This window comes from Annulohypoxylon truncatum, assembly GCF_022578515.1.
Source record: "Annulohypoxylon truncatum strain CBS 140777 unplaced genomic scaffold F4807scaffold_4, whole genome shotgun sequence".
Lineage (NCBI taxonomy): Eukaryota > Fungi > Ascomycota > Sordariomycetes > Xylariales > Hypoxylaceae > Annulohypoxylon > Annulohypoxylon truncatum.
In genome coordinates, this window is record NW_025953790.1 from 917,263 (window position 1) to 939,550 (window position 22,288).

General features: G+C 49.5%; 7 protein-coding genes across 7 annotated transcripts; 4 read left to right on the top strand and 3 right to left on the bottom strand.

Moving 5' to 3' along the window:
- Positions 1-371: 371 nt before the first annotated feature.
- Positions 372-1,721, top strand: F4807DRAFT_456824 (uncharacterized protein; the record flags this gene model as incomplete). Its single annotated transcript, XM_048000937.1, has 1 exon — positions 372-1,721. One exon carries the CDS (start codon positions 372-374, stop codon positions 1,719-1,721), a length of 1,350 nt encoding a protein of 449 aa, XP_047857999.1.
- Positions 1,722-4,570: 2,849 nt separating this feature from the next.
- Positions 4,571-6,859, top strand: F4807DRAFT_267516 (alpha/beta-hydrolase). Its single transcript, XM_047994543.1, has 2 exons — positions 4,571-6,173; positions 6,223-6,859. The coding sequence occupies exons 1-2, from the start codon at positions 4,705-4,707 to the stop codon at positions 6,638-6,640; spliced, it is 1,887 nt and encodes a 628-aa protein (XP_047858000.1). The 5' UTR covers positions 4,571-4,704; the 3' UTR covers positions 6,641-6,859.
- Positions 6,860-6,935: 76 nt separating this feature from the next.
- On the bottom strand, positions 6,936-9,776 carry F4807DRAFT_411297 (phosphoribosylamine--glycine ligase). Its single transcript, XM_047996687.1, has one exon. The coding sequence runs from the start codon at positions 9,454-9,456 to the stop codon at positions 7,078-7,080; it is 2,379 nt and encodes a 792-aa protein (XP_047858001.1). The 5' UTR covers positions 9,457-9,776; the 3' UTR covers positions 6,936-7,077.
- A 430-nt stretch (positions 9,777-10,206) lies between these two features.
- Positions 10,207-11,561, top strand: F4807DRAFT_267541 (CoaE-domain-containing protein). The gene is made up of 2 exons (XM_047994545.1): positions 10,207-11,322; positions 11,498-11,561. The coding sequence occupies exon 1, from the start codon at positions 10,303-10,305 to the stop codon at positions 11,125-11,127; it is 825 nt and encodes a 274-aa protein (XP_047858002.1). The 5' UTR covers positions 10,207-10,302; the 3' UTR covers positions 11,128-11,322; positions 11,498-11,561.
- On the top strand, positions 11,474-14,523 carry F4807DRAFT_267538 (uncharacterized protein). Its single transcript, XM_047994544.1, has one exon. It carries the CDS (start codon positions 11,820-11,822, stop codon positions 14,382-14,384), a length of 2,565 nt encoding a protein of 854 aa, XP_047858003.1. The 5' UTR covers positions 11,474-11,819; the 3' UTR covers positions 14,385-14,523.
- A 1,242-nt stretch (positions 14,524-15,765) lies between these two features.
- On the bottom strand, positions 15,766-17,138 carry F4807DRAFT_456829 (domain found in IF2B/IF5-domain-containing protein; the record flags this gene model as incomplete). The annotated part of the gene is made up of 2 exons (XM_048000938.1): positions 15,766-16,053; positions 16,125-17,138. 2 exons carry the CDS (start codon positions 17,136-17,138, stop codon positions 15,766-15,768), a joined length of 1,302 nt encoding a protein of 433 aa, XP_047858004.1.
- Positions 17,139-19,843: 2,705 nt separating this feature from the next.
- Positions 19,844-20,890, bottom strand: F4807DRAFT_456830 (uncharacterized protein; the record flags this gene model as incomplete). The annotated part of the gene is made up of 2 exons (XM_048000939.1): positions 19,844-20,169; positions 20,227-20,890. 2 exons carry the CDS (start codon positions 20,888-20,890, stop codon positions 19,844-19,846), a joined length of 990 nt encoding a protein of 329 aa, XP_047858005.1.
- Positions 20,891-22,288: the final 1,398 nt, after the last annotated feature.

Genomic DNA, 22,288 nt, shown 5'->3' on the forward strand with positions numbered 1-22,288 from the left:
AGATTTAGTTCGGGAATATATCCACAGCTCGTGGCTCAAAAAGTACCTGCTTCTTTCTCAATTTTCTCCAAATTTTCAAGTTCTTTTGGGATGACTATAGCAACAAAATCGAAACTGAATGTTGCTTTCTCTAGGAGGAGCAACATGGAATGAATGGATAGAGTAAGATAGATACCTGTGGATTGACCTCTTGGGAGCACTTAAGATCATGGTTAGGTGAACTCTAATAATCTCTGGCGCTTGCACAATAGTCCTACTGATGAAATGAAGTGAGATTTACGTGGCTATAAGAGTCTGACCTTTTCATTTGTATTTCATCTTTTTTCCTTCTTCACAAAGCTTGCCTACGTTGCGTTGACGAACACGCCAGTATGCCAGCCAATTCCACAAGGCTAAAATGCCTTGATTATAACAGGTTGCCAAAACGCATCGATTCTCCTGCACAGTCTCCAGCAGTCAAGGAGTATCCTCTAACATGCTTCAGTCCATTAACCCCGTATATGGCAACACATCCTCCCTATGGCATTTTCAAGATAGGAATACCCAATATGAAAGTCTTACAGAGTTGGAAAGCCACGTATAACCCAAATTACGCTATGTCGATCACGAGAGAATCTCTGTCTGACCATATGCTGAACCTGTTGCGAAGGGAGTTGGAAGATATATTCTACGAAACTGCAGCCATTAATATCCGGTTGACGGATTTCTTCAAACATCGATGGTTCCATATGGGGGCTACTCCCGGCGTCATGCCATATTTTAGCCAGCCACGCTTACCTATCAACTACTTTCTACACCAATATAACCACTTGCCTGAATATTTCAACAAACAACTAGTCGTCTATTTTGAAACCTCCAAATTTGACAGACAGATTGGTCGCTACATCTTTCGCGAGTGGCTTCGCCTGCACCATGGACGCCCGCCATTTCAGCGTCATAATTTTCCGGCGATGGCCGTTTGTTTCACCTGCCCGCAAGGACCTCCAAGCGTACAGCAGATCGTACCTTTCCACCGAGGGTTTTGCAACCGCCTGTCCGAGCGCGTTGACGACCCCGTTGACTTCTATGCCAGATACCGGTTAAAAGTCAAGAATCCCGATGAATACTCATCATTTGGATCCTGGCCAATGCCTAGCACGGAATTTCTTTCTTGGAAAGAGCATGGGTTTGCGTTGGGCCACCTTTTCCGATCCATTTTCATGGTCGTAGACGACCAAGTTCGAGACGGGAACTCAAGGACGCCTTTCCCGCTTGAAATGACACCTGAGGAAAGTAACGGACTGACACTACCCGCTCTTATGGTCCTCCTCGTTAGGACAGGTGATGATGCACACTTGAGTGATCCCATCGATTTCTGGCCTTTGCATGAAGCCGGCCAAACGTTCGAGATAAACAGAAGTGATTTCAGAGGGTGTGCTGAAGGCTGGGTGGTCCGCGTGAGGTTGGATGTTGCTCTTCAGTTCATCTTCGATTTGATTCATCGGGAAGAGAAAGCCCTTCCACATATTCGCCAGGCGGCCGAGAAGTTGGAAGAGGAGAGAGATGAAGGGTGTAAGCAGTGGGTCGAGCGAGTTCTAGCCCATGCCCGGGAGGTCGGAGTCGATTCAAACGGATTTACTTGGCATGGTATTCGAAGAGCTCAGGCACGACTTCATGGAGATATATTCGACAACGTTCAGTCCGAGCGTCCCTGGGAGCACCTTACTCATTGGGACCATTAAATGGCTTCATCATTCCTCATGCCTTTCTAGCCATCCGTTCATCCTCACCAGAAGATGGCAGTGATATATCATCAAAACTTACTGATTGTATATTGGCAATCTTGGAGAAAGGCTGCGTATACAACCAGACACCTCCACCTCATCTATTAAACCCCAACGATACTAGAAGGCGAACGAAATAGCATGCTCCTTATATCCACATATTCTTTTAATAAAATCCTCTTAGTTCGCCCCTTCACGAAATTGCCAAGACGATGAAGTCCATGGTTTAGGCTGATTCAAGGTCGCAAGATACGCCCTCCTCATCTAGACCATTTAGTATCAATTCTAGTCACTATATTGTCTTACGCGGGCGGCCATGGCGGTAACCACCATCGCATTTGTGGCACCGATCATTATGTCGTGGGCGAAATCTGTCTCGACCACTATCCTCGTTACGTCTATCGTCGAAGCGCTGGACAGCGATCATGTCCGATGATATGCGTTAAGAAGATCTAAATTCTTGACATCCTGTTACCTGAAACTGGTGGCTCCCCTCAGCAACCGAGCATAAACTAAACAAACCCTTTATCAATTATTCTTGTAATAATGTTCTGCTCTCCCAAGGCCATTTTCTCCCGTGGACAGTAATTGGCTGTGCCATTCTCGCTGTCGGTATTACAGGAAACCCTGCACGTCATTGACTAGACTGGTTAGGGAGCTTACTTATAAGTATAGGTACCTAATGTTTTCTATCTGTCGTTCTATTTTCTTATTTTCGTGGAAGTAGATTATAGGTATTGTAGACCACTCGGCAGTGGCTCACACTTCTTTTTTTCGTTCATTATGAATTGAATCCTGATATTTTCCGCAAATGGTCAAGGTTCCTTCACATACAAAGAGGACGAATCTATCCCGCAGTTCTGACATATACTGTCACGAGGTGGAACTAAAGAGAAGGGAAACAATGACGTTGTTGCGCGAGGAGCTCTAAACCCTTTTGTCCAGGGACTACGGTATACAGGAGAAGCCCTTTATCTACTCTACTCTAAGGCCAGCTGCCAACAGGTCTCCCCAGGACCTCCTACGGTCTCCTATGGACCTCCTACGGTCTCCTATGGACCAAACTCCCGCCCTACTAGACCCCTAGCTACTAGCCCCCTCCAGCAATTAATACTCATGCCTCGTCAGACAAAATGACATAAAAATGAAATGATCCGGTGAAATCGCGCTCCTTTCTTCTTTCTAAGAAGCCCTCGCCAACCATTACAATTCTTTCTATTGTTCGGAAGTAGACCTCCTCGCGGTGGTCGATTAGCATCCTGGCAATCTTTAAGCCTAGGAGACTCCCCAAGAGGGCCATGAACCCCCTATGGTGCCGACGATATTCGATAAATAATTTATCATGTCCATTCTCCTTCGAACCACGTAGAAGTTTAATCGAATCGTTCTCAGACCTATATCGTGATTCCTAAGCCACGATCTTGGTCTGCAGATTTTGCAGTGTCTACCCATATTACCTTCAAAAGCTCAAACGGTCCCACGGGGTGAATGTCCATACATAATTTCAATGGCGAGAATCCCAACCCCTCCATGTGGCGTGCATTCACTCGGGCCAGTACTTCTGAAACCACCGACGTCCAGTTTTCCATCACCGTGATCGTGTTCGAGGGTGCTGGGTTCACTGCTTTCTTGTGTACCGCTTGAAAGATCCTATTGAAAACCTCGACCATTCCCACACTCCGATGTGATCCGGATGGCCCGTGTATGATGCTAATTCATTTCTTTCGCAGATGCTCCTCGGTTTCTCTGGCGACGAACGTAGATCCTGGGTCGAGGTAGAAAGTGAGTGACCTCGGACTCGCGCATTATCTGCATATGACTGCCAAAGGATTTCTGATATGGGTAGTTGTCGATTCTTGGGTGTTGTGTCATTTTCTCGTATTAACTCCGCTATATAGAAAGCACTGGTTCGTGGTTCGCTACGTGTGAGAGCTATGTGGCTGTCTTCTTCCCCTTTTGAGAGCGTTGTGTGGTATGATAGCGACCTGGTATCGATATTTTATGACCGTAAAACACAGATTTGAAGTTCAACATGTTCTCAGCACTGTAGGTTGATGATAAATTGGGGTAAGTCGTCGGCGGGCGACATGCTGGAGACTCGAGCTCTAATAGAAGAGCCTATCCCTTTAACACTGCAGCATGGTGCCCATAGATGAGAAGATTTGAGAACGCAAAATTAGTCAAAGTCTTGAAACATTATAAGAAGAGATATGCAAGGCTCAAAATTCATAAAACCGTGAAATGCCATTCACCTCATTCTAAGGCAGATTTGAAGAATTTGGAAGAGATTTCTTGCTGTTTATATGTAGAAGACTGGAGACTTTGTCATTGCTCTTGCTGAGAGTATTAATCCTGCTCCCTGTTTTTTAGAGTTAAATTAATCCAAACCCAAAGAAACTTCTCAGGTGGTAGCTAGCCAGATAATATTATTAGCTGAACGTTTGTCGTTGCCGAAACTCTTCACGAGTGTCTATACGAGTTGTTAAATGAACACGTGACTAAACCTTGAGTGGGATAGGACCTTACCGCTCCTGGGCTTCCGCTTTCATCTCAATGGTTGGGGGTAGGCACTAAGGCTCGGTAGTCGGGCGTTTCCTTCCTGCATCCCTGCAGTAGCTTGGTTAGGTAATACATCAGACCTCGGACCCAACTCTAATCCAATGTTGTCATAGGCGATAGGCAGCGCCACCGTCCACGCGATTAACTTACTGCAGGTGCGTGTGGGGATTCGAGGTGCCGTGACCACTTACACTCACCTACCTTAAGTTACCTAGGTAGGCACCTTCATTCCATCATTTCATCATTTCACCTCCTATCAAGCCCGTTTTCTCTTTCTTGACTCTTTATTTATTCTTCATCTTGTTAACCTATCAATCATCTCATTTTGAAATCATCCATTCCGTCCTCGTATTTGTTCTATTTCTTTTAGTGCAAAGCAACCATGGTTGCGAGGCGGAAACGACCAGCCTCAACCTGTCGCTCTGCCGGCAGAGTTACAGCTCGACTGCTCTTATCATTCCTCGCCGTTTCCGCCTCTCCAGCCGCTGCTCGTATCCAAAACTCGGAGGCGGCCTTCCCGAACTCACCGATACTTGCGCCCTTGATACCCGAACCACCACAACCGGCTGAGCACACCTTTACCTTACGTCACATATTCCATCACGGGACGTATCAGCACCCTGGACTACATCGAAGGAAGGACATAGTTGAACCAGAGGCTGAGGTATGGCTTGCTGGTGAGGATGGGCACAAGGCGGAGCGTATACCACCTTTGAAGGCAAAGAGTCAACCTCGTAAGATCGAGCGTCTCGTCGACCGACGGCCGAGCACCGTAGATCCGTTGGTTGCTGAGGCTCGTCAACGAGGCTATGTTATCGCAAGTGAACCTTCCGCATGGACGGTCGATGAAGTTCTGGGCCCTGATGTCTCTGAAAAGGAGACGGTTCTGACCATGGCGCTGATAGCGTCTGATGCTTATGTGGAGAACCCTGCTCAGCCAGACTGGGACGAAGTCGGTGAGCCATTCAACCGGAGTGCTGATTTCGGTTGGGAAAGTGATGGGCTTAGGGGTCACGTTTGGGGGGACGAGACGAACTCTACTATTGTGATTGGCCTCAAGGGTACTTCGCCGGCCGTCTTTGATGGGGAGGGTACGACCACGAACGACAAGATAAACGATAACCTCTTTTTCAGCTGCTGCTGTGCCCAACAAGGTCAATGGTCCTGGCACCAGGTCTGCGATTGCGCAACTGGTACGTATAGTTGTAACAATACTTGCGTGAGGAGGGCCCTGCATGACGAAAATCGGTATTATCAAGCAGCTAGAGAGCTTTATGCAAATGTCACCGAGCTTTATCCAGAGTCGAATGTCTGGGTTGCCGGACATTCGCTAGGTGGAGCGGTTAGTTCCCTTCTCGGGTTGACGTACGGACTCCCTGTGGTGACATTTGAGGCTGTTCCGGAAGCGTTGGCGGCCGGAAGATTGGCTCTCCCCGTCCCTCCGCATGCAAACCCCGATTTTCCCCAGACTCGTGAATATACTGGAGCTTATCACTTTGGACATACGGCCGATCCTATTTATATCGGTACTTGCAACGGTGCAACTGCTTCGTGTTCTTTCGCAGGGTACGCATTGGAGACAGCGTGCCATACTGGCTATGAATGTGTTTATGACACGGTAGCAGACCATGGCTGGCGAGTCGGCATTGGAACCCACAAAATCCGATCTGTGATTAACGACGTCATCCGGAAGTACGACGACGTTCCAGAATGTAAATTTACGCCAGAATGCCGGGATTGCGCGAATTGGAAAATGTATGAGAGTAACAGCACTGAAAAGACAACCACTTCGAGTAGCTCTAGCTCGACTATGACACGTACCCGGACAGCTACCTGCCAAACTCCTGGATGGTAAGCAACTTGATTCCTTTGTTAGGCGTATATAGCTAACGATTCATAGGTGGGGCTGTCTTGATGAGAGTACGACGACAGGCGTGACTACCACTTCAACCACAAGTAGTTCAACTTCGACATGTAAAACCCCTGGGTGGTTTGGCTGCAAGGACGAAACTACCACTACCAGTGTCACAACTACTTCCTCCACCACGACCGCCACCACTACATGTGAAACTCCAGGTTGGTTTGGCTGTAATGACAAGACGACGACGGCCACGAGCGCCGCAACGTCGCTACCACAAACACAACATCCGATTACGTCGCCTCCTTCTTTGCCTACTCCCACAGCCTCACTTGCACCTACGCCTACAGGGGAGCCTCAATCCCATTGTCTCCACCGAAATTGGGTCGGGATGTGTAAGGAGTGGTCGAAAGGGCAAGACGACGATCTAGAGGCCGAGTGGGCAAATGAAGAGATATAAGTAGGTCCTCGCAGCCTACTTTGTTAGTACTATGACTTTTTTTTAGCTGGACTAGATTGGGATACATCGCGGGCTCTTTGGCGTTTAGTTTGGATCGCATCGTGTTTTAACGACTGTTTTCTTGGCGCCGACCTGAAGACTTGACATCATGTCAATAAGATACATATCGAGCATTTTTGTCTATATCATTAACCCCTGCGGCATATCGTCACTGTAGGGTTATTACGTTAGTATGCATTTTCAGATACAATCAAATGAGAGAACCATTTACAAATGTCGAATATCGAATATCAAATATCAGCTTCAATGCGACTAAAGTTCTACCAAACCCGTCCCATTCCTCACACACAGCCCGGCTTTCCCTGGAATCCCCTTTTTGTCATTATTTTTTTTGTCTAACCTTGCCTACCTCCTTGCCTAATTACCCAGACCTCACTTTAATTCCAGGATTCCAGATTCCTCAACACGCAGCCCGCGGCCCCGTCCGTCCGCGCGGTAAGTTTACCAATGGTATATACCGTCTCGCCTAGCTCCTCGAACTGCTTCTTCACCGCATCCGCATCCTCGGGGCTCACGACGGCAACCATGCCGACGCCCGTGTTGAACGTACGCGCCATCTCGCCCGCGTCGACGTTGCCCGCCTTCTTCAGCCACCGGAACACGGGCGGCAGCGTCCAGGCCGCGACGTCAATGTCGGCAGCCAGGTGCTGAGGCAGCATGCGCGGCACGTTTTCCGTAAGTCCGCCCCCCGTGATGTGCGCGAGGCCCTTGAGCCGCGGCAGCGCCGCCAGCACCGACTTCACGTAGATGCGTGTCGGCGTCAGCAGGGCCTCGCCGATGCTGCGTCCGCGGGAGGAGGAGTCCCATGGTGCCGCCGCCGCGTACCCGAGGTTCTCGCGCGCGAGGATGCGGCGCACGAGCGAGAAGCCGTTGGAGTGCACGCCGGACGAGGCGAGGCCCAGCAGCACGTCGGCGGGAGCCATGGCGTCGTGGCGAGGGAGCCGGCTGCTCGCGCGCATGACGCCGATGGCGGCGCCGGCCGCGTCGTAGTCATCCTCCTTGTACATCCCCGGCATCTCGGCGGTCTCGCCGCCGACGAGAGCGCACCCGGCGTCGCGGCAGCCGGCAGCGACGCTCTCGACGAAGACGGCGGCGACCTCGGGGTCGAGCTTGCTGCAGCCGAAGTAGTCGAGGAACATGACGGGCTCGGCGCCCTGGACGACGAGGTCGTTGACGTTCATGGCGACGAGGTCGATGCCCACGGTGCGGTGGTCCCGCGTCGCCTGCGCGATCATGAGCTTCGTGCCGACGCCGTCGATGGCGCCGACCATTATAGGCGCGTCGCTCGAGAAGCCGGCCTTGGACAGGTCGACCTCGCCGCCGAACCCGCCGATCTCGGCGTCGGCGCCGGCGCGCTTCGTCGACCGCACGGCGGCCCGGATGCGCTCGACGAGCTGGTTCCCGGCGTCGATGCTCACGCCCGCCTCTGCGTACGTCAGCGCTTCCTTGGTGTCGGCCGTCGGCTTGAAGGCCCGGTGCGCGATGTCTCGCCGGTAGTACATCTTGTCGAATTTAATGAGTTTCACGCCTTCGTAGGCCTTGTCGACGGCGGCTCGGAGAGACTCGGCCGCGGTTGCGGTAGCGGCTATCACTCGCCCGCCCGCCGTCTGCAGGACGCCGTTTGCGAGCTTCGTGCCGGCGTGGAAGATGTTGATTCCTTCCGGAGGAGTCTGCACGGTCATCTGGTCGCCCTTGGCGTAGGACTCGGGATATCCGCCCGCGGAAACGACGACGGTGGCGCTGAAGCTTGGTTCGATCTTGATTAGGACGCTGTCTAGGTAGCGCTCTGAGCATGCTACCATGATCTTAGCTAGATCCGTGTCTTGTGAAAGGAGCGGTAGGACGGTCTGGGTCTCTGGATCTCCGAATCGGACGTTGTACTCGAGCACCTTTGGGCCGGTGGAGGTAATCATGAGCCCGGTGAAGAGGATGCCGACGAAGGGCATCTCGTCCTTGCGCATGCCATCGATGGTCGGCTGGATGATGTCCCGGTCGATTTGCGCCACGAGATCTGGGGTGGCGATGTTAGTCGGCGCATAACATCCCATACCACCCGTATTCAATCCCTTGTCTCCTTCTCCTATTCTCTTATGGTCTTGAGCAGGGGGCAACGATTTTATCGTGTAACCATCGCTGAAAGTTAATACACTCAGCTCGTCGCCTGTTAGGAACTCCTCGATGACGACCTCATCTCCCGCGGATCCGAATTCCTTGTCCTGCATGATATCCTTAAGTGCCTTTTGCGCTTCCTCTTTGGATGTGGGTATGATGACACCTTTTCCAGCTGCTAACCCGCTCGCCTTGATCACCACGTCGTGTTGTACCGTGTCAAGGTATTCTCGAGCTTTGTTGTAGTCGGAAAAGTTCTCGTATGTCGCTGTAGGTATATTGTGCTTCTTCATGAAGTCCTTCGAGAAGGTCTTGCTACCCTCCATTTGCGCAGCCTTCTTAGACGGCCCGAAGCTCCTAATGCCCGCATTCTCGAAGAAATCGACAGCGCCGGCGACGAGGGGGGCTTCGGGGCCGGGAACGACGTAGTTGACGTTGTTCTTCCGAGCAAGTTCGAGCAATGCTGGGAAGTCCTCTGCTGATACGGAGGTATTATTGGTTACTTTGGGGCAGGTCGCGGTGCCTCCGTTTCCTGGCACTGCTATGATGGACTCTACCAGAGGTGACTGGCTGAGCTTCCACGCGATTGCGTGTTCCCTTCCTCCATTGCCAATGAGAAGAACACGGAGCGGGTATTCTATTCCCATGGCTGAAATATATAGTAAGTCACAACACAAATGATACTATTTATTGGCTAGAAAGACCAAATATGTAGTCTTGAATCTAGGGGGAGGGACTTGTATACTTGGGGACTATTTCCAAAATTTTCTGATCGCAAAAATGCCCCTCACCTTAGAATGTTACCCCTCCCCCGCAGTGCAGTGGGGGCTGCAGAATGCAAGCTGCATCCATGGATCCATGCGCATCACAGCCCGCATAAGTACCTTAGTAACTACCGGTATGCAGGTGATTACTCTGTTACCGGACCTAATAGGAATACATACACATATACACCAACGAGAAATACCTAGATAACATGGATAATATCTTATTGATCTAATTCTCCGATTCATCCTGAGTTTTGAAATGTACCTAAGTATTGTCTGAAGTTTGAAAGCTGAGGCTTCTAAGACAGGTAGACATAGTTTTTATCGTGGGGAGGATTTACTCGAACATGTTTGTCGAAAGCCTCGAGCGCCACCTTACAATCTGTTTTTCACAATCCAATGTGTAATTTAGAGGCTGCCTAGTCAACTCGGTCAAATCTATTGTACATCCATAATTGTATCGAGACAGGTACAGCACATCGTGTAAACGATGTTGAGTGAACCTAGAAGTTTCCGAAAAAGCAATTGCGGTTGTTAGCGCATATCAGATAAGGTCCATGGCACGCGCTTAACCTAATTAGGACGACGGTAATGCGGCTAAGTCTGGGACTCCCTGGTCAAACTGTATCAAGACAACATCAGTTCATCCAGTTCATTTTGAGGAGTCACGAGCTTCAACACAAGTAACCTCTTCACTGGGCCGTATATCGACTAAATACCATAACCATGTTGTTTATAGGATTGACCGGTTCTATAGCCACCGGAAAATCAACAGTATCTTCTATTCTCGCCTCCCCACCTTATTCACTTCCAATTATTGATGCCGATATCTTTGCGCGCAAGGTCGTCGAGCCTGGGACTAGCGGCTATAAAGCCATCGTAAAACATTTCGGGCCTACCACCCCAGATTTACTAGTTCCCATCACGGAGTCAATGCCGGCCGATGGCCCAGACGGCAAGGGCAGGCCGCTGAACAGGCAAGCGCTGGGCAAACGTATCTTCGGCAACAGTGAGGAACGAAAGAACGATCGAAATATTCTAAATGGAATCGTTCATCCAGCAGTGAGGAGGGAGGTGTACAAGTCCATATTCTGGAACTACCTAGGGGGTAGCTGGGCCGTCGTGCTGGACGTTCCGCTGCTTTTCGAGAGCGGCTGGGACAGACTGTCTGGCGTGGTGATGGTAGTGGCCGTCAAGGACCCCAAAGTACAGATGCAAAGACTCAGAAAACGCGACCCTCATCTGAGTCGGGAAGAGGCGCAAAATCGCGTTTTGAGCCAGGCGGACGTGAGACTGAAAGCGAAGAGGTGCGAGGCAAGAGGCAAGGGAAAGGGAGTGGTTATCTGGAACGACGGTTCGAAGGACGAGCTCAAGGCCAACGTAGATGCGGCACTCGCGGAAATGCGAAGAGATAGCCCGCCATGGTGGAATTGGATATGCCTTCTCTGTCCACCTATTGGCGTTGCTGCGGGCGCATGGGTTTACTGGCAGAATATAAACATCAACAAGAGATGGAGAGAGATGGAAGCAGAGGAGAAGTCAAAGCTATAATCTTGAATTGCTACGAAGGTACCCATTACTCCTATATCTGTCCATGTTAACCTTCCTAGGTATGGTAACCACAGTCACCCCAATACGCCCGTACGTGTGTGTAGGATAATAGTAGGGAAAGCCAATGCTTCCGGTGCTTTTTTACCTGCTCAGGCACTTACATAAGCATTAAGTTGTGTGGTTGCTACGGCCATTGTAAGTAGGAAAGAGTCGTCTATTGTCAAAATAGAGAAGCTTCGACCACTACCTATTTAACTTGCGCACTGTACATCCTCCTACCTACCTACTTAACGTACCTTCCATCCCATCTCGAAAGCTGTGTTAGCCCTACTTTCATGTTTGCAAGCAACTTTACTCACACATCTGGAAGTTAAAAGCTTCACCTTTCTAATGCAGCTTGGGCCATCTCGACTCCAGTCGTCACCCAACATTTACACTTTCAACTCGATTCCTACACGACCCAATTCCTTCTTTCATCCAAACAATCCCTAAAAAATTTCTCGACACTTTCTACTTTCTTTCAACCATCGGATCGCATTTTCTTCACGGGTTAATCAACCATCAGTCTTGATCACTCCGTGTGTTTTTTTTTTTGTTTTTTTCCATCTTTCTACTTCGTGTCAATTCACCGAGCTGGTCAACTTTCACGTCTCCCTAGCTTTCATGCACTAGATTTCACTACATTCAACACCATGCCGCCCCATTCTTTCATGGAATGGGTAATCGGCCAGAATGTAATCCCTAGGCCGAGGGAACCCAATCGACGCCGCTCTGTCTTTGCAATGGAACTCGAGACCGACGATGTGGCTGAATCCGACACAATCAAGGTGACATATCCAAGAACCGGAAGATCGTCGTCTCGACGAACCACACAGCCTGAGGCTAATAAAATCATTCGTTTTGTCGAGGACGGTCACAAGACCGAAGTCAAAAAGACGGAAGTTCAAGCCAAACCTGTTACCAAACCTGTACCCAAGCCACTACCCAAACCGCTACCAAAACCGGACACGGATGCCAGTCCAGTTATGAATACCAGCGGCGATCAAGAGAAGACAGAAGAGGAAGTGATCATGGACTGTCCTTGTGCCAATTGCATTGAAGCACAAAAGAAGTTGAAGGCAAAAGAGGCTGAGTCGTTATCCAATGCAGCTGCTGTTCATGCCAAACATGTTCATGCAAAACATAAGGCAAAAGTAGCCAAGAAGACAGAACCGGCCAAGCACAAGTCAAGTACCAAGAAACAGAAGCCCAAGCAAAAGGCTAAGAAACGCAAGGTGAAGTTTGTCAGTGAGGCCGAAACTACCGAAGCTACGGCGACCGAATCCGAGACTGAAGTTGACGCCGAGACTGAGACTGAAGTTGAGACCGAGGAGGATACTGAAGCTGAGACCGAGTCTGAATCTGAGGAAGAGGAAGTGGCCCCGAAGAAGAAAAAGGGGGGCAAGGAAGGCAGAGACAACAAGAAGCCTGGAAAGTCCGTTAAGAAGAGCCGACAGGATAAGAAAAGTGGTGAGAGCAAGAAGGGAGGAAAGGCTTCGGCGAAGTCCCAGAAGCAGGAGAGTAAGGGAAATAAGAAATCTAAGAAAGAGACAAGCACGATTGATGACGAGCTCGTTTTCAAGATGGCAATGAGCTACAACAGGGAAAAGCAAAGAGAAAGGGAAGAGAGAATGAAGGCCAAGGCTGAGGAAGAGGCCAAGGAAGAAAAGGCCAAGGAAGAAAAGGCCAAGGAAGAGAAGGCCAAGGCCAAAGCTAAGGCTAAGGCTAAGGCTAGGGCCAAGGCTAAAGCAGAAGCCGAAGCAGAAAAGCCACTTCCTCCTCACAATCCAGGACCCGAGAAGAATGTGAGGTTCCTCTTCCCAAGCAAGTCTCAGGTATTACATGTTGAGCATTCTGTTGAGGAGCCCAGCGACCCCTATCCTAACGCATTCTACGACAACAGAAATGGCATAATGCGTGTATACCATGGTCCGTCTTATGGAAACCCAACTTCGATGTTATATCCCAAGAAGACTTACGAGAACCAGCCGTTGCCCGTAGGCACACCACATCCACTCGAGAACCCGTACTATAATGGGTTCCAAAGTACTGCCAACAGAGGACGCGCATCCGCATTCACGCCTCCTCAAACACCACCACGTCAACGCAGTCCTCTTGGTGCGCCACCCGATCCACCTCAAGCGGAACGGTGGTTCCAAGGAGTTGGGTCCGTCCAGGTAGGAGAGGTCCCGGTAGGAACGGATCCGGCACGAAAGGACCGGGTAGGCAAGGACCGGGTAGGCAAGGACCGGGTAGGCAAGGACTCGGCACGAAAGGACCCGGCACGAAAGGGCTCGGGCTATGAAGAGTCAATTGATACAGATTTCTACGATCGAGCAACTCGACGAGTTGATTCACCAACGTCCCGGTCAGCTAAAGCAGCCCGGACGTCAAAGAACAGCGATCGAGCTGGACGATCGAACGTCGTTCCGCCCACTAAGGCGAACGACAAAAAGTCCAGTGACACTCAGAGCATCCACGGCTCACAGAAAGGCTCCAGGTCTAGAGATGGGAGTCAGAATGGTGGTGATAAAAGCGGCACCAGGAAAGAAAAAGAACCAGTAGTAAGTTCATTGTGGAAAATCACGGAGAACGAGGACGAGGAAATGGGTTGGAGCCAAAGGCCGGATAGCGTCAATAATCCCCATACCAACGACAACCATTCTCACCGATCTGGCAGTAACAATAACGATCAGAATGAGGAACGGGGCAGAGATAATGTACCGCTACAGGGTTTCCCGATTGACTGGAAGCATGCCCGTAACATTCCTGCCGATCGACAAAGCAACCCCAGCGTTAAGAATGGATCCAACAGTAGCAGGAACTCAAGTAACGCCTCTAAAGCTAGCAGTACACGCAGCCGAACAAATCAGACTCTACCTGGGGGTTGGGTTAGTAGTCCAACAAAATCAGACCGCTCGACTCGTTCGAGACCTCCTGGCACGATCCCAGACAACGTCGGTCCAGATCTGACCAGCTCTACTAAGAAGTCAGACGGCAAACGCAACAACAACGTGGACGAGAAGGCTGACGAATGGGGAGACGGTGGTAAGCGCAACGGTCGGAAGAATAAGAATGGACCAAGCTGGAAAGACACCGATGTGGCCCAGACCTCTGGCGGCGCCTTCGAAGACGAGGACAACAGCAACGGTAATAACAACCAGGGGGAGCGGAACGGCGAGGGCGGGCAAAAGGTTAAGAGCCAATCAATATGGTAGGGCTGGTTCGATTTTGGTCTTCCTTATGTACGGCTTCGGGCGTGGCTCTTCTTCGTTGTGGTCTTCTGTTTCCGAACCAGACCTCTGAGAAAGCTTAGGAACTAGAAGCCAACGTCGCTTTCACGGAAGGGTCTCTCTTCTCGGTCTTTCTACCCAAGGTATACGAGTTCGTGCGGCTTAGGCGTTTATATACCCGGCCACTCTGGCTAGGCGCATCAATGTGTCAGAGAAGGAGCTGTGGTCGCATCTGTCTACACTCGTGAATTGTTAGTTTAGTTATGGTTGTACATCAGCATGGACGGGATACGGAACGGCATGGACGGGATACGGAACGGCATGGACGGGATACGGAATGGCATGGGCGGTATACGGAACGGTTCGGTAGACGTGGAGGAAAGGGCCATTCGCCCGCTCATGTACTTCTACGTCAATACACATTGTCGTATTATACTTGGTAAAGGGGCACAACCCTTTCTCTGTGATACATTCCTTACAATCGTATTTCGTAACTGGTGAGTTTAAATGATGTACACAATTAGCTGAAGGGACCTTGGATAGCCCATAGTCCTTCTTAGCCTATATCCTAGATGTTGAGAGTCGATAAGCGTACTCCTCCTCATAAGCATCCAGCTATGATGCCTACCTAGGTAATTTGAATTCGTAGAGTCAGTTCGAGACGTGGTAGGTAAGCACCTACATACCTATATGATATCATCACCACTACGCCTAGGGAACACCGCGAATGTCTTACCACGATACACGGCATTGGTGCTTGTATAACAGCGAAGCTTCTTGTGTACATTACATTACATGATTCGAGGGATCGACGTAGATGTTCAGGAACCCCAGGGGGTTTATGGTGTTATTATCGTATGTAAGTGACACCCTGTGTCACCCGGATAGTTTTCGAGCATCTCATGAATCAACGCTCGGGTACCTAGGTAAGGGGGGCTACGTAACATGGTCGAATGCGTATCACTAGTGGGGACTAAATAGGAGGTCACTTGCACTAATCACGACTCGCAGCAAAAGTCTCACATTATATATGTAAATGAATGAATGTATTGATAGGACGAGCCTTCGTAGGAATCACGAGAGTGGAGTTGATGCTCTGAATTAACCGAATCAGACCGAAAACCGTACCATACAGAAAAAACAAAAATCTGTAATAAGTCCCTTCCAATCTTTTCGGATCCTTTTCTCTACGCGCAGAATGAAACTGCTGTTACACCAGCGCAGAACTTTTGGTCATGTAGGAAAGAGGGGCTGAGGGGAGAAATGTAGAAGTGAAAAAAGACTAATGCGTAGTCAAATCAGCATACTAAGGAGATCTATAGAACCATGGCAAGCATAAAGAATGCGTTCATTCCGGGTTCGCCATCTACTCCTCATCGGAATCGTCCTCCTCGGCCTCCTCCAACCACTTGAGGAACGGCTCAGCAGCACGGCGAATCTTCTTTGACGTAGCGATATCGACGTACTTCTTGCTGGCCTTGGTACCCCACTTCTTGATCATGTCCTCGCTGACAAGGTCCTTGTCGTAGAGCTGGTGGAGGATCTTGACAATCTTGTCGCTAGTCATCAACTCAGGATGCTCCTTGCTCTGGGAGGCTAGAAGACGCTCAATGCCACCCAAGAAAGCCTTCTCATGACGTTCAGAAGTGATCATCTAATAATAGTTAGTGGAAAGTCATAGGTAGGAAGTATAGAATATGAGTGATATGAAAAGCCATGACATACCTGCTTGAGCATCGCGGCACGCTTGGGGATTTGAGTAATGATGTTCTCATCGAATAGAGTCTGGACGAGGACCAAGACAGTCTTGTGCTTGGTCTCAATTCCAAGCTCCTTAGCTTTGACATAAATTTGAATATCATCAACCTTGTTAATGCTACCAGTCTTAGCAGCTTCTTCCTGGATCCAGTCACCCAGGGTGTCGTAGACGGTGTGACCACCGCCCTCTCCATCTTCGTCATCCTCGTCGGCGCCACCAAGGACGAGTTTCTGACGGAATTCGCTCGGGAGCTGGCTTTGACGAGCTTTGACGGCCTTCTCGGACATGTCAACAGCCCAGTCGTCATCTTTGACTTCGACCGGGGCATCGATGACCTGGGCGTCAGCGTTGATCTTGCGGGTAAACTCGTCATCGCTACCGGCGTCGTCATCCTCATCGTTCTTGTCGCTGGTCCTGTTGGAGCCGTTCTCGGAACCCTCTCCACCGCTTCCTTGACCGTTCTCTTTGTTACCGTTTTGGAGAGCCTGTTGCTTGGCTTTGCGAGCAGCCTTGCGTTCGGCTTTGTCCTTCTTGCCGCCCTTCCTGGGCTGGTTCTTCAGAATGAAACCGCTCAGCTTCAGACGGAGATCGACATCGCTGCGCTGGCCACAGGCCTTGCAGTCGAGGACAATGTGGCCGTCCTTGATGACGACGTCAGTCTCGGGATTCTTGCACTTCTTGCAGAGAACGAATTTGTTGATGAAGCCATCGAGGTGGTCCTGCAGCTTAGAAGCTTCGTGGGCACCGTTGATGATCCAGCGATCATCAGGAGGATCGATGTTGGTTTGAGCACCAAGCTCGAAACCGAAGTACTTGATGACGTACGATCCGGGGCGGGCAAGAGAAGCAGCAACGCTGCTCAGGTTGACAACGACAGTCTTGATACCGTTACCTTTTCCTTCAATTTTGGTCTGGATTTTCTCCATCTTGTAACGGTAGTAAGCGTCGGTGACATCACGACGGACGTTGACGAGCGCCATTTTTGCGGTATTGTATTAATGAAGGCGATCGGAGCAAAGAGACTCGGATATAATCTTATCGGTCGGCGGGATCGAATTCCTTGGGTATAGGGGCGAGAAGACTTAGGTAGTCATTCGTATTTGACTGGTAGAGGAGAGGATTGGGCAAGCCAGGATCTCAGTAGAGAGGACTGTTCCTAGCGGACATAGGGAAGACTGGATGATAATTGCCAGCGTTGGAAGGCATTAACTTAGGCGATGTGATCGTAGATCGGTCTCAGCCGACAGAACTGATATTAGGGCTACAAGGTTTTCGCGGTATGCGAAACGACTGCAGCGTTAAAGGGGGAGAGTGTTTAAACACAGCGGTCTGGTCGTGCTGATACATAAACAGCTGTGTGTCCTGTACCCTTTTACGTTGAGGGTGTAGTTGGTCCAAGGTATGAAGCGGCAAACAACAAGACCTATGATCGCAAAGTGCTATTATCAGAGGCTTGTCCGTGGCGCAAAAGTGGGATGATAGATTTAGGGAGTTGTTGAGGAGAGTGAGTTGGGAGGGGGGATTGCTAAGGTCGGCTTTTAAATATTCAATAGTAGAACAGTAGAATGGCAGCGACCGCCGCGGATTTATTTCTTGTTAGCAAGTAACAAGCAAAGTTGTGAAATGCGTCTAGAGCGAATCACGTTGGTTGGTTGTTGTGATGATGATTGCTAGATGTTGTGAAAAAGGGAAAAGGGAGAAGTTGTGGGAAAGTTGGGAGAAAGGGAATTAAAGTAAGAAGTTGAGAAGAAAAGAGGAGGGCAAGTCAAAGAAGTGGTTCCTTAGGTCTCCAGGAAATCGCGGCGTAAAGTCGCAGTGGGTGAATAATGAAAAAAACTAAAACTGAAAAACTTGTGCAAAGTGCCACTAAACTGTACCGCCTAGTTCGTCCTACAGGAAGCATATCCCGCCTAACTCCCACCTAACTTCGCAAACTTTCGCACAAAAAAAGACGCCACAAGTGGGCCCTAACGTCGCCTAGAAGCAGTTCCTAACTCGCTAGCGTGCTACATGTAAATATGGTAACATCTTGTATCTACGTACCTGCCCGAATCCTCAGACATTTACCTCTTGCATCGTGAAAGCCGAGGAAGGAAGCCCGAGAGGCTCTCGGAGCTAAATACCACATGTACCTTTTCCAGGTTGGCCCGCAGAAATGAGGCGATCAAATTTGGGTACCTTCAGGCTTCAGCCGGTGGAAAATATCCAAGGCCGCTTAATCCCGATGCCTCTGTGCAATGGAACATGGAAAATGGAAGGCCATTCATAGATATCTTGGGCTGCAAATCCGAAAACCCTCAAAAGGAGGAACTTCCAAGGTTCCCTGCGTATTACTTGATGACCCGAACATTCACCTTCCCAGGTAGAATCCATATATGTAATCCATCATGGATCCATAGCATGTATCTAGTCATCACCACATGGATTACCATCATGACTACCTGGTACTAGGACACACACTTGAAAAGGGAGACCTAAGGATTTTGCTTCATACTAATAACATCCATGGGCAAGTAGAGTAGTTGGGTATAGCTATGCGCGCTCATAAAACGTCACCATCACACAGAATTAAAATCATATCCCGCCGTTGGCGTCTGATAGCTCACTTTTTTCCCCGAGTCGCAAACTAGGACCGGCCGCAAACAGATTTCCATGCCTGATCTAATAAGCATGCGGGAGCTGACAGTAATAACGGGCCTCAGATTTGCTACCCTTGCCTGAGGCGTTCGGAGAATCTATCATGCCTCACTCATGTCGGCACCTATTCCCCGAATTCATAAATAGAGCTACTGATGTTTGGAACTCGAGCGACCATCCCGCCCACTCGCATACATACATTCCGCAGTTATCCCGCATCGCATTGCACATCTGGCACCAATCACTCAAATCGTGGCTAGTAGCTTGTAGTTGATTCGATTTTTCTTGCTGGGTCTTGGTGGGCTAGCCTGCATGCTTCCAAATTCTACCCCCCAGCCTCTTGGCAGACCAGATACGCGGATTTACAGTATTCCAATAGCATATTAGCCTCAAACTTTTGCGGTTGAAATCTTGAGGAGCTATAGGATTTCGAACAAGCACTACTGTGGCCGGCTGCATCAGAGTTAGTGGATTATCTCCCTAACAACTGGATATGCTAGGTACCTATATGCTCCTTCTATGCGTGCTTTTCTAAGTTTATCAAAGGGTGCTTCCCTCCGTCATTTATATGAACCCGGAAGCCTGCATATGCACAATGCAACATATCGAAGTGTGGTATAACTTGCCAAGACGTCAGTGGTCACAGTTCCGGCACAGGAATATATATTTGGCACTTTGCCCAAGGCTTGTATTCTTGGGAACTATCCTCAAGTCTGTTAGACTAGGGTCAAGTAAACAAGCCTCCCCTAAAACGCCTATGCCCATGTGCCCTTAAGTCTCCCTGACTTGGTTCCAACCCTTAAAATCCCCTTAACCCAGTATCCACGAACTCTTGACCCAGTGAATGGGACGATTGAAACAAACATGTACGGTGCCGATCCCCGCGTCGAGTATATCTCAACTCATGTAGACACATATCCACCAATACAACGGTGAGATAACGCTGAAGAAGAATCGATGCTGCAGTAGAAAAAGAAGTCGCCAAGGGTATAGAAGGAATAAACACCGAGTATAAAGAGCATCGAGACTGCCTACAGCTGAGTTGAGTTTACGAAGATGACGACTCTTCCTTGGACTGCGGGGGCTGGAGTCCGGCATTCTGAGCCACTTGCTTCCATATTGCCAACTCTCGGTAGGCTCGCTCGCACTCTTGCTTGAGCTTATCATTAGAGGCGCTGAGTTCTTGGATGGCCTGTTCCGTAAGTAGTTTCTCCAATGTCCACTTCTCGATGTTCTGGGCCTCGTTTTCCTTCAACTGCGTGATGAAGATTACAGCGCGCTGTAGAATCGAGCCCTTGTTCTTCTCACATCCAGGCACAATCTTAGCAAGCTCGTTGATACCTTCATTGATAGTCTCTCGGCGGCGACGCTCGACTTCACAGACAAATTAGCATAAATACTTTTAATAACTTTCTAGTATATGTAACTTACCTTCCTTGTGGTTGTCCTTACGCATTTTATGCCACTCTTCTGAACCTACAGCTGGCTTGGAGTTGGATGATGAAGTAGTTCCATAGGGCTGGGCTGAACGAATGCCATTCTGAGGTTGCTGTCCGAGGTTGTCTGCGGCTGGGCCAGGAAGACCGTCCGGGTGGAGCATGTCTGTGTGCGCAAACGACGAATCTTGGTGATGTTCTGCTTCAGCTGCTGCCTGTGCAGCAAATGTCTCCTCGGTGGACTGGGGGACATGGATGGTAGGGTACATTGTTCCAAGAGCGGCAGCAGCAGTGCTTGATGCATTGGCATGGTCGGAAACATCGTGGTGATCAGCTGTAGCTTGCTGAAGAGCAGTGAAATCGGCATTAGTGGCTGCTTGCGCGGCTGCCTGCGCAGCTTCAACAGCACTCTCGACATATGCCGCATCAGGAGCACCTGAGAGGGCTCCAGTGGGAACGACACGTTTAGCACGTCGCGTATCAGGTGACGACTCAGGTGCACCACGTTTTCGCTTCTGGCCGGGACTAGAAGGTGATGACGGGTTGAAGTCGTTCTGATCTGCAACAGCGGCGTCGGCCATGGCGGCCAAATGTTCACGATTGATATGGGTCAGAGGCTCGAGGAGCGACTCTGCGTGAGAGTAACCGTTGGACTCCATTGTCACTTAGCTACGAGAGGCGTGGATAATCGAATAACGGCACCTACTGGAGCCCCAGCACCTATGCGATACGCACGCGTGAGGTGCGCGATAGATTTGAATTCTATCGCGAAAAATCTGCTGACGTTAATATGTGTAATATCATAGGTATCAGACAACGAAATCAGAGTGCATCGCCGCCATCATTTGTGGTTACCCATACATCAGGCCAATTGGTTATTCACGTGAAATTCCACAGAGGTGAAGAGAGATTGAGTTGTCAAGAACGGTTCAGCATATCAGTGAAAAAATGGGATAGTATGTCATAGGGAATCTATGAGAATATTGTTCTGACGCGGACAGTGAGTGATGGGGGTCATGTTGAAAGCAGGAAGATGATCCGACGCGACAGCGTTTCTAAAAAATCAAAGCTTTTCCTTGAAAAGAGCGGGATGTAAGTGAGCGAGGACGGATCGTGGATCACAACTCAGATGAATCTCGCGTTACTCAGACGGGATCTGCAGACGACACTGGTATACTGTTCTTCGCGTCTGAATAGATTGTTGATTGTTGATTGACTGCTGAGGAGAAGGAGAAGATTATGCGAAAATTTTCGCATTAATGTGTCTAAACAGCTAATTGGGCGTGCAAAAGCATCTTTCAAATTGAATAGCGATGGCGGCAATGTGAACTCTTAACGGCGCAGACGGGGAAATTGATGAAATAACTTACGGGAGATCATGTGCTAGGTCTCGTGCAATGCGATGCTGGCTTTGGCCTTTGGCTGGAGCAGCGCAAGTGGCAAGCAGAAAGGGTGCTTAGATCTTCCAGGCGTCAAGTGACTTCACGTGCTTTCGAGAAGAATAGCCTCGAATAGGGCGTGATTTTGTGGGAATATCAAAAGAACGGACCAGGTAGATAAGTCGGCCGAATCAACACCTTGAAATCTCGACGGGGGAGAAACGGAAAAGTGAAATTGAGAATAGGGGAAATTCCGACGTTGTGCAGGTTAAATTTTATTGATCAAAGAAGTTAACCGGCGCTTCGTTCGAGAAATTAAGAAAAAGATAGGTAGATGCACGGTCGAGGAGAGAAAGTAGAGGTAGGAGAATTGAAGGTGGCATGCTCAGACCATATGACACCCCCGGACGCACGGTCCACACGCGCTGCGTCCCTTCCCAATTATCTTCAATTGGATGTTCCCTCTTTCCACTGCCACTACACTACACTACACTAAGTACTCATTCCTAGCAACAACTGCCTTCCCATTAATATTTAACCCTCCAAATCTTGAAAGTCTACCTTGAAAGTCTATTCCATTCTCCACTCTGCTTCCCATAACCTATCACCTGACGTCCCTGTCATTTCGACTGCCAATGTTTTTTTTTACAATTGTGCCTGCGCCCGCATCGGAACCCG

Coding starts and splice junctions, on each gene's coding strand:
- F4807DRAFT_267516 (XM_047994543.1), top strand. CDS start 4,705: ATGGTTGCGAGGCGGAAACGACCAGCCTCAACCTGTCGCTCTGCCGGC. Junction 6,174..6,222: donor ACCTGCCAAACTCCTGGATG/GTAAGCAACTTG, acceptor AACGATTCATAG/GTGGGGCTGTCTTGATGAGA.
- F4807DRAFT_411297 (XM_047996687.1), bottom strand. CDS start 9,456: ATGGGAATAGAATACCCGCTCCGTGTTCTTCTCATTGGCAATGGAGGA.
- F4807DRAFT_267541 (XM_047994545.1), top strand. CDS start 10,303: ATGTTGTTTATAGGATTGACCGGTTCTATAGCCACCGGAAAATCAACA.
- F4807DRAFT_267538 (XM_047994544.1), top strand. CDS start 11,820: ATGCCGCCCCATTCTTTCATGGAATGGGTAATCGGCCAGAATGTAATC.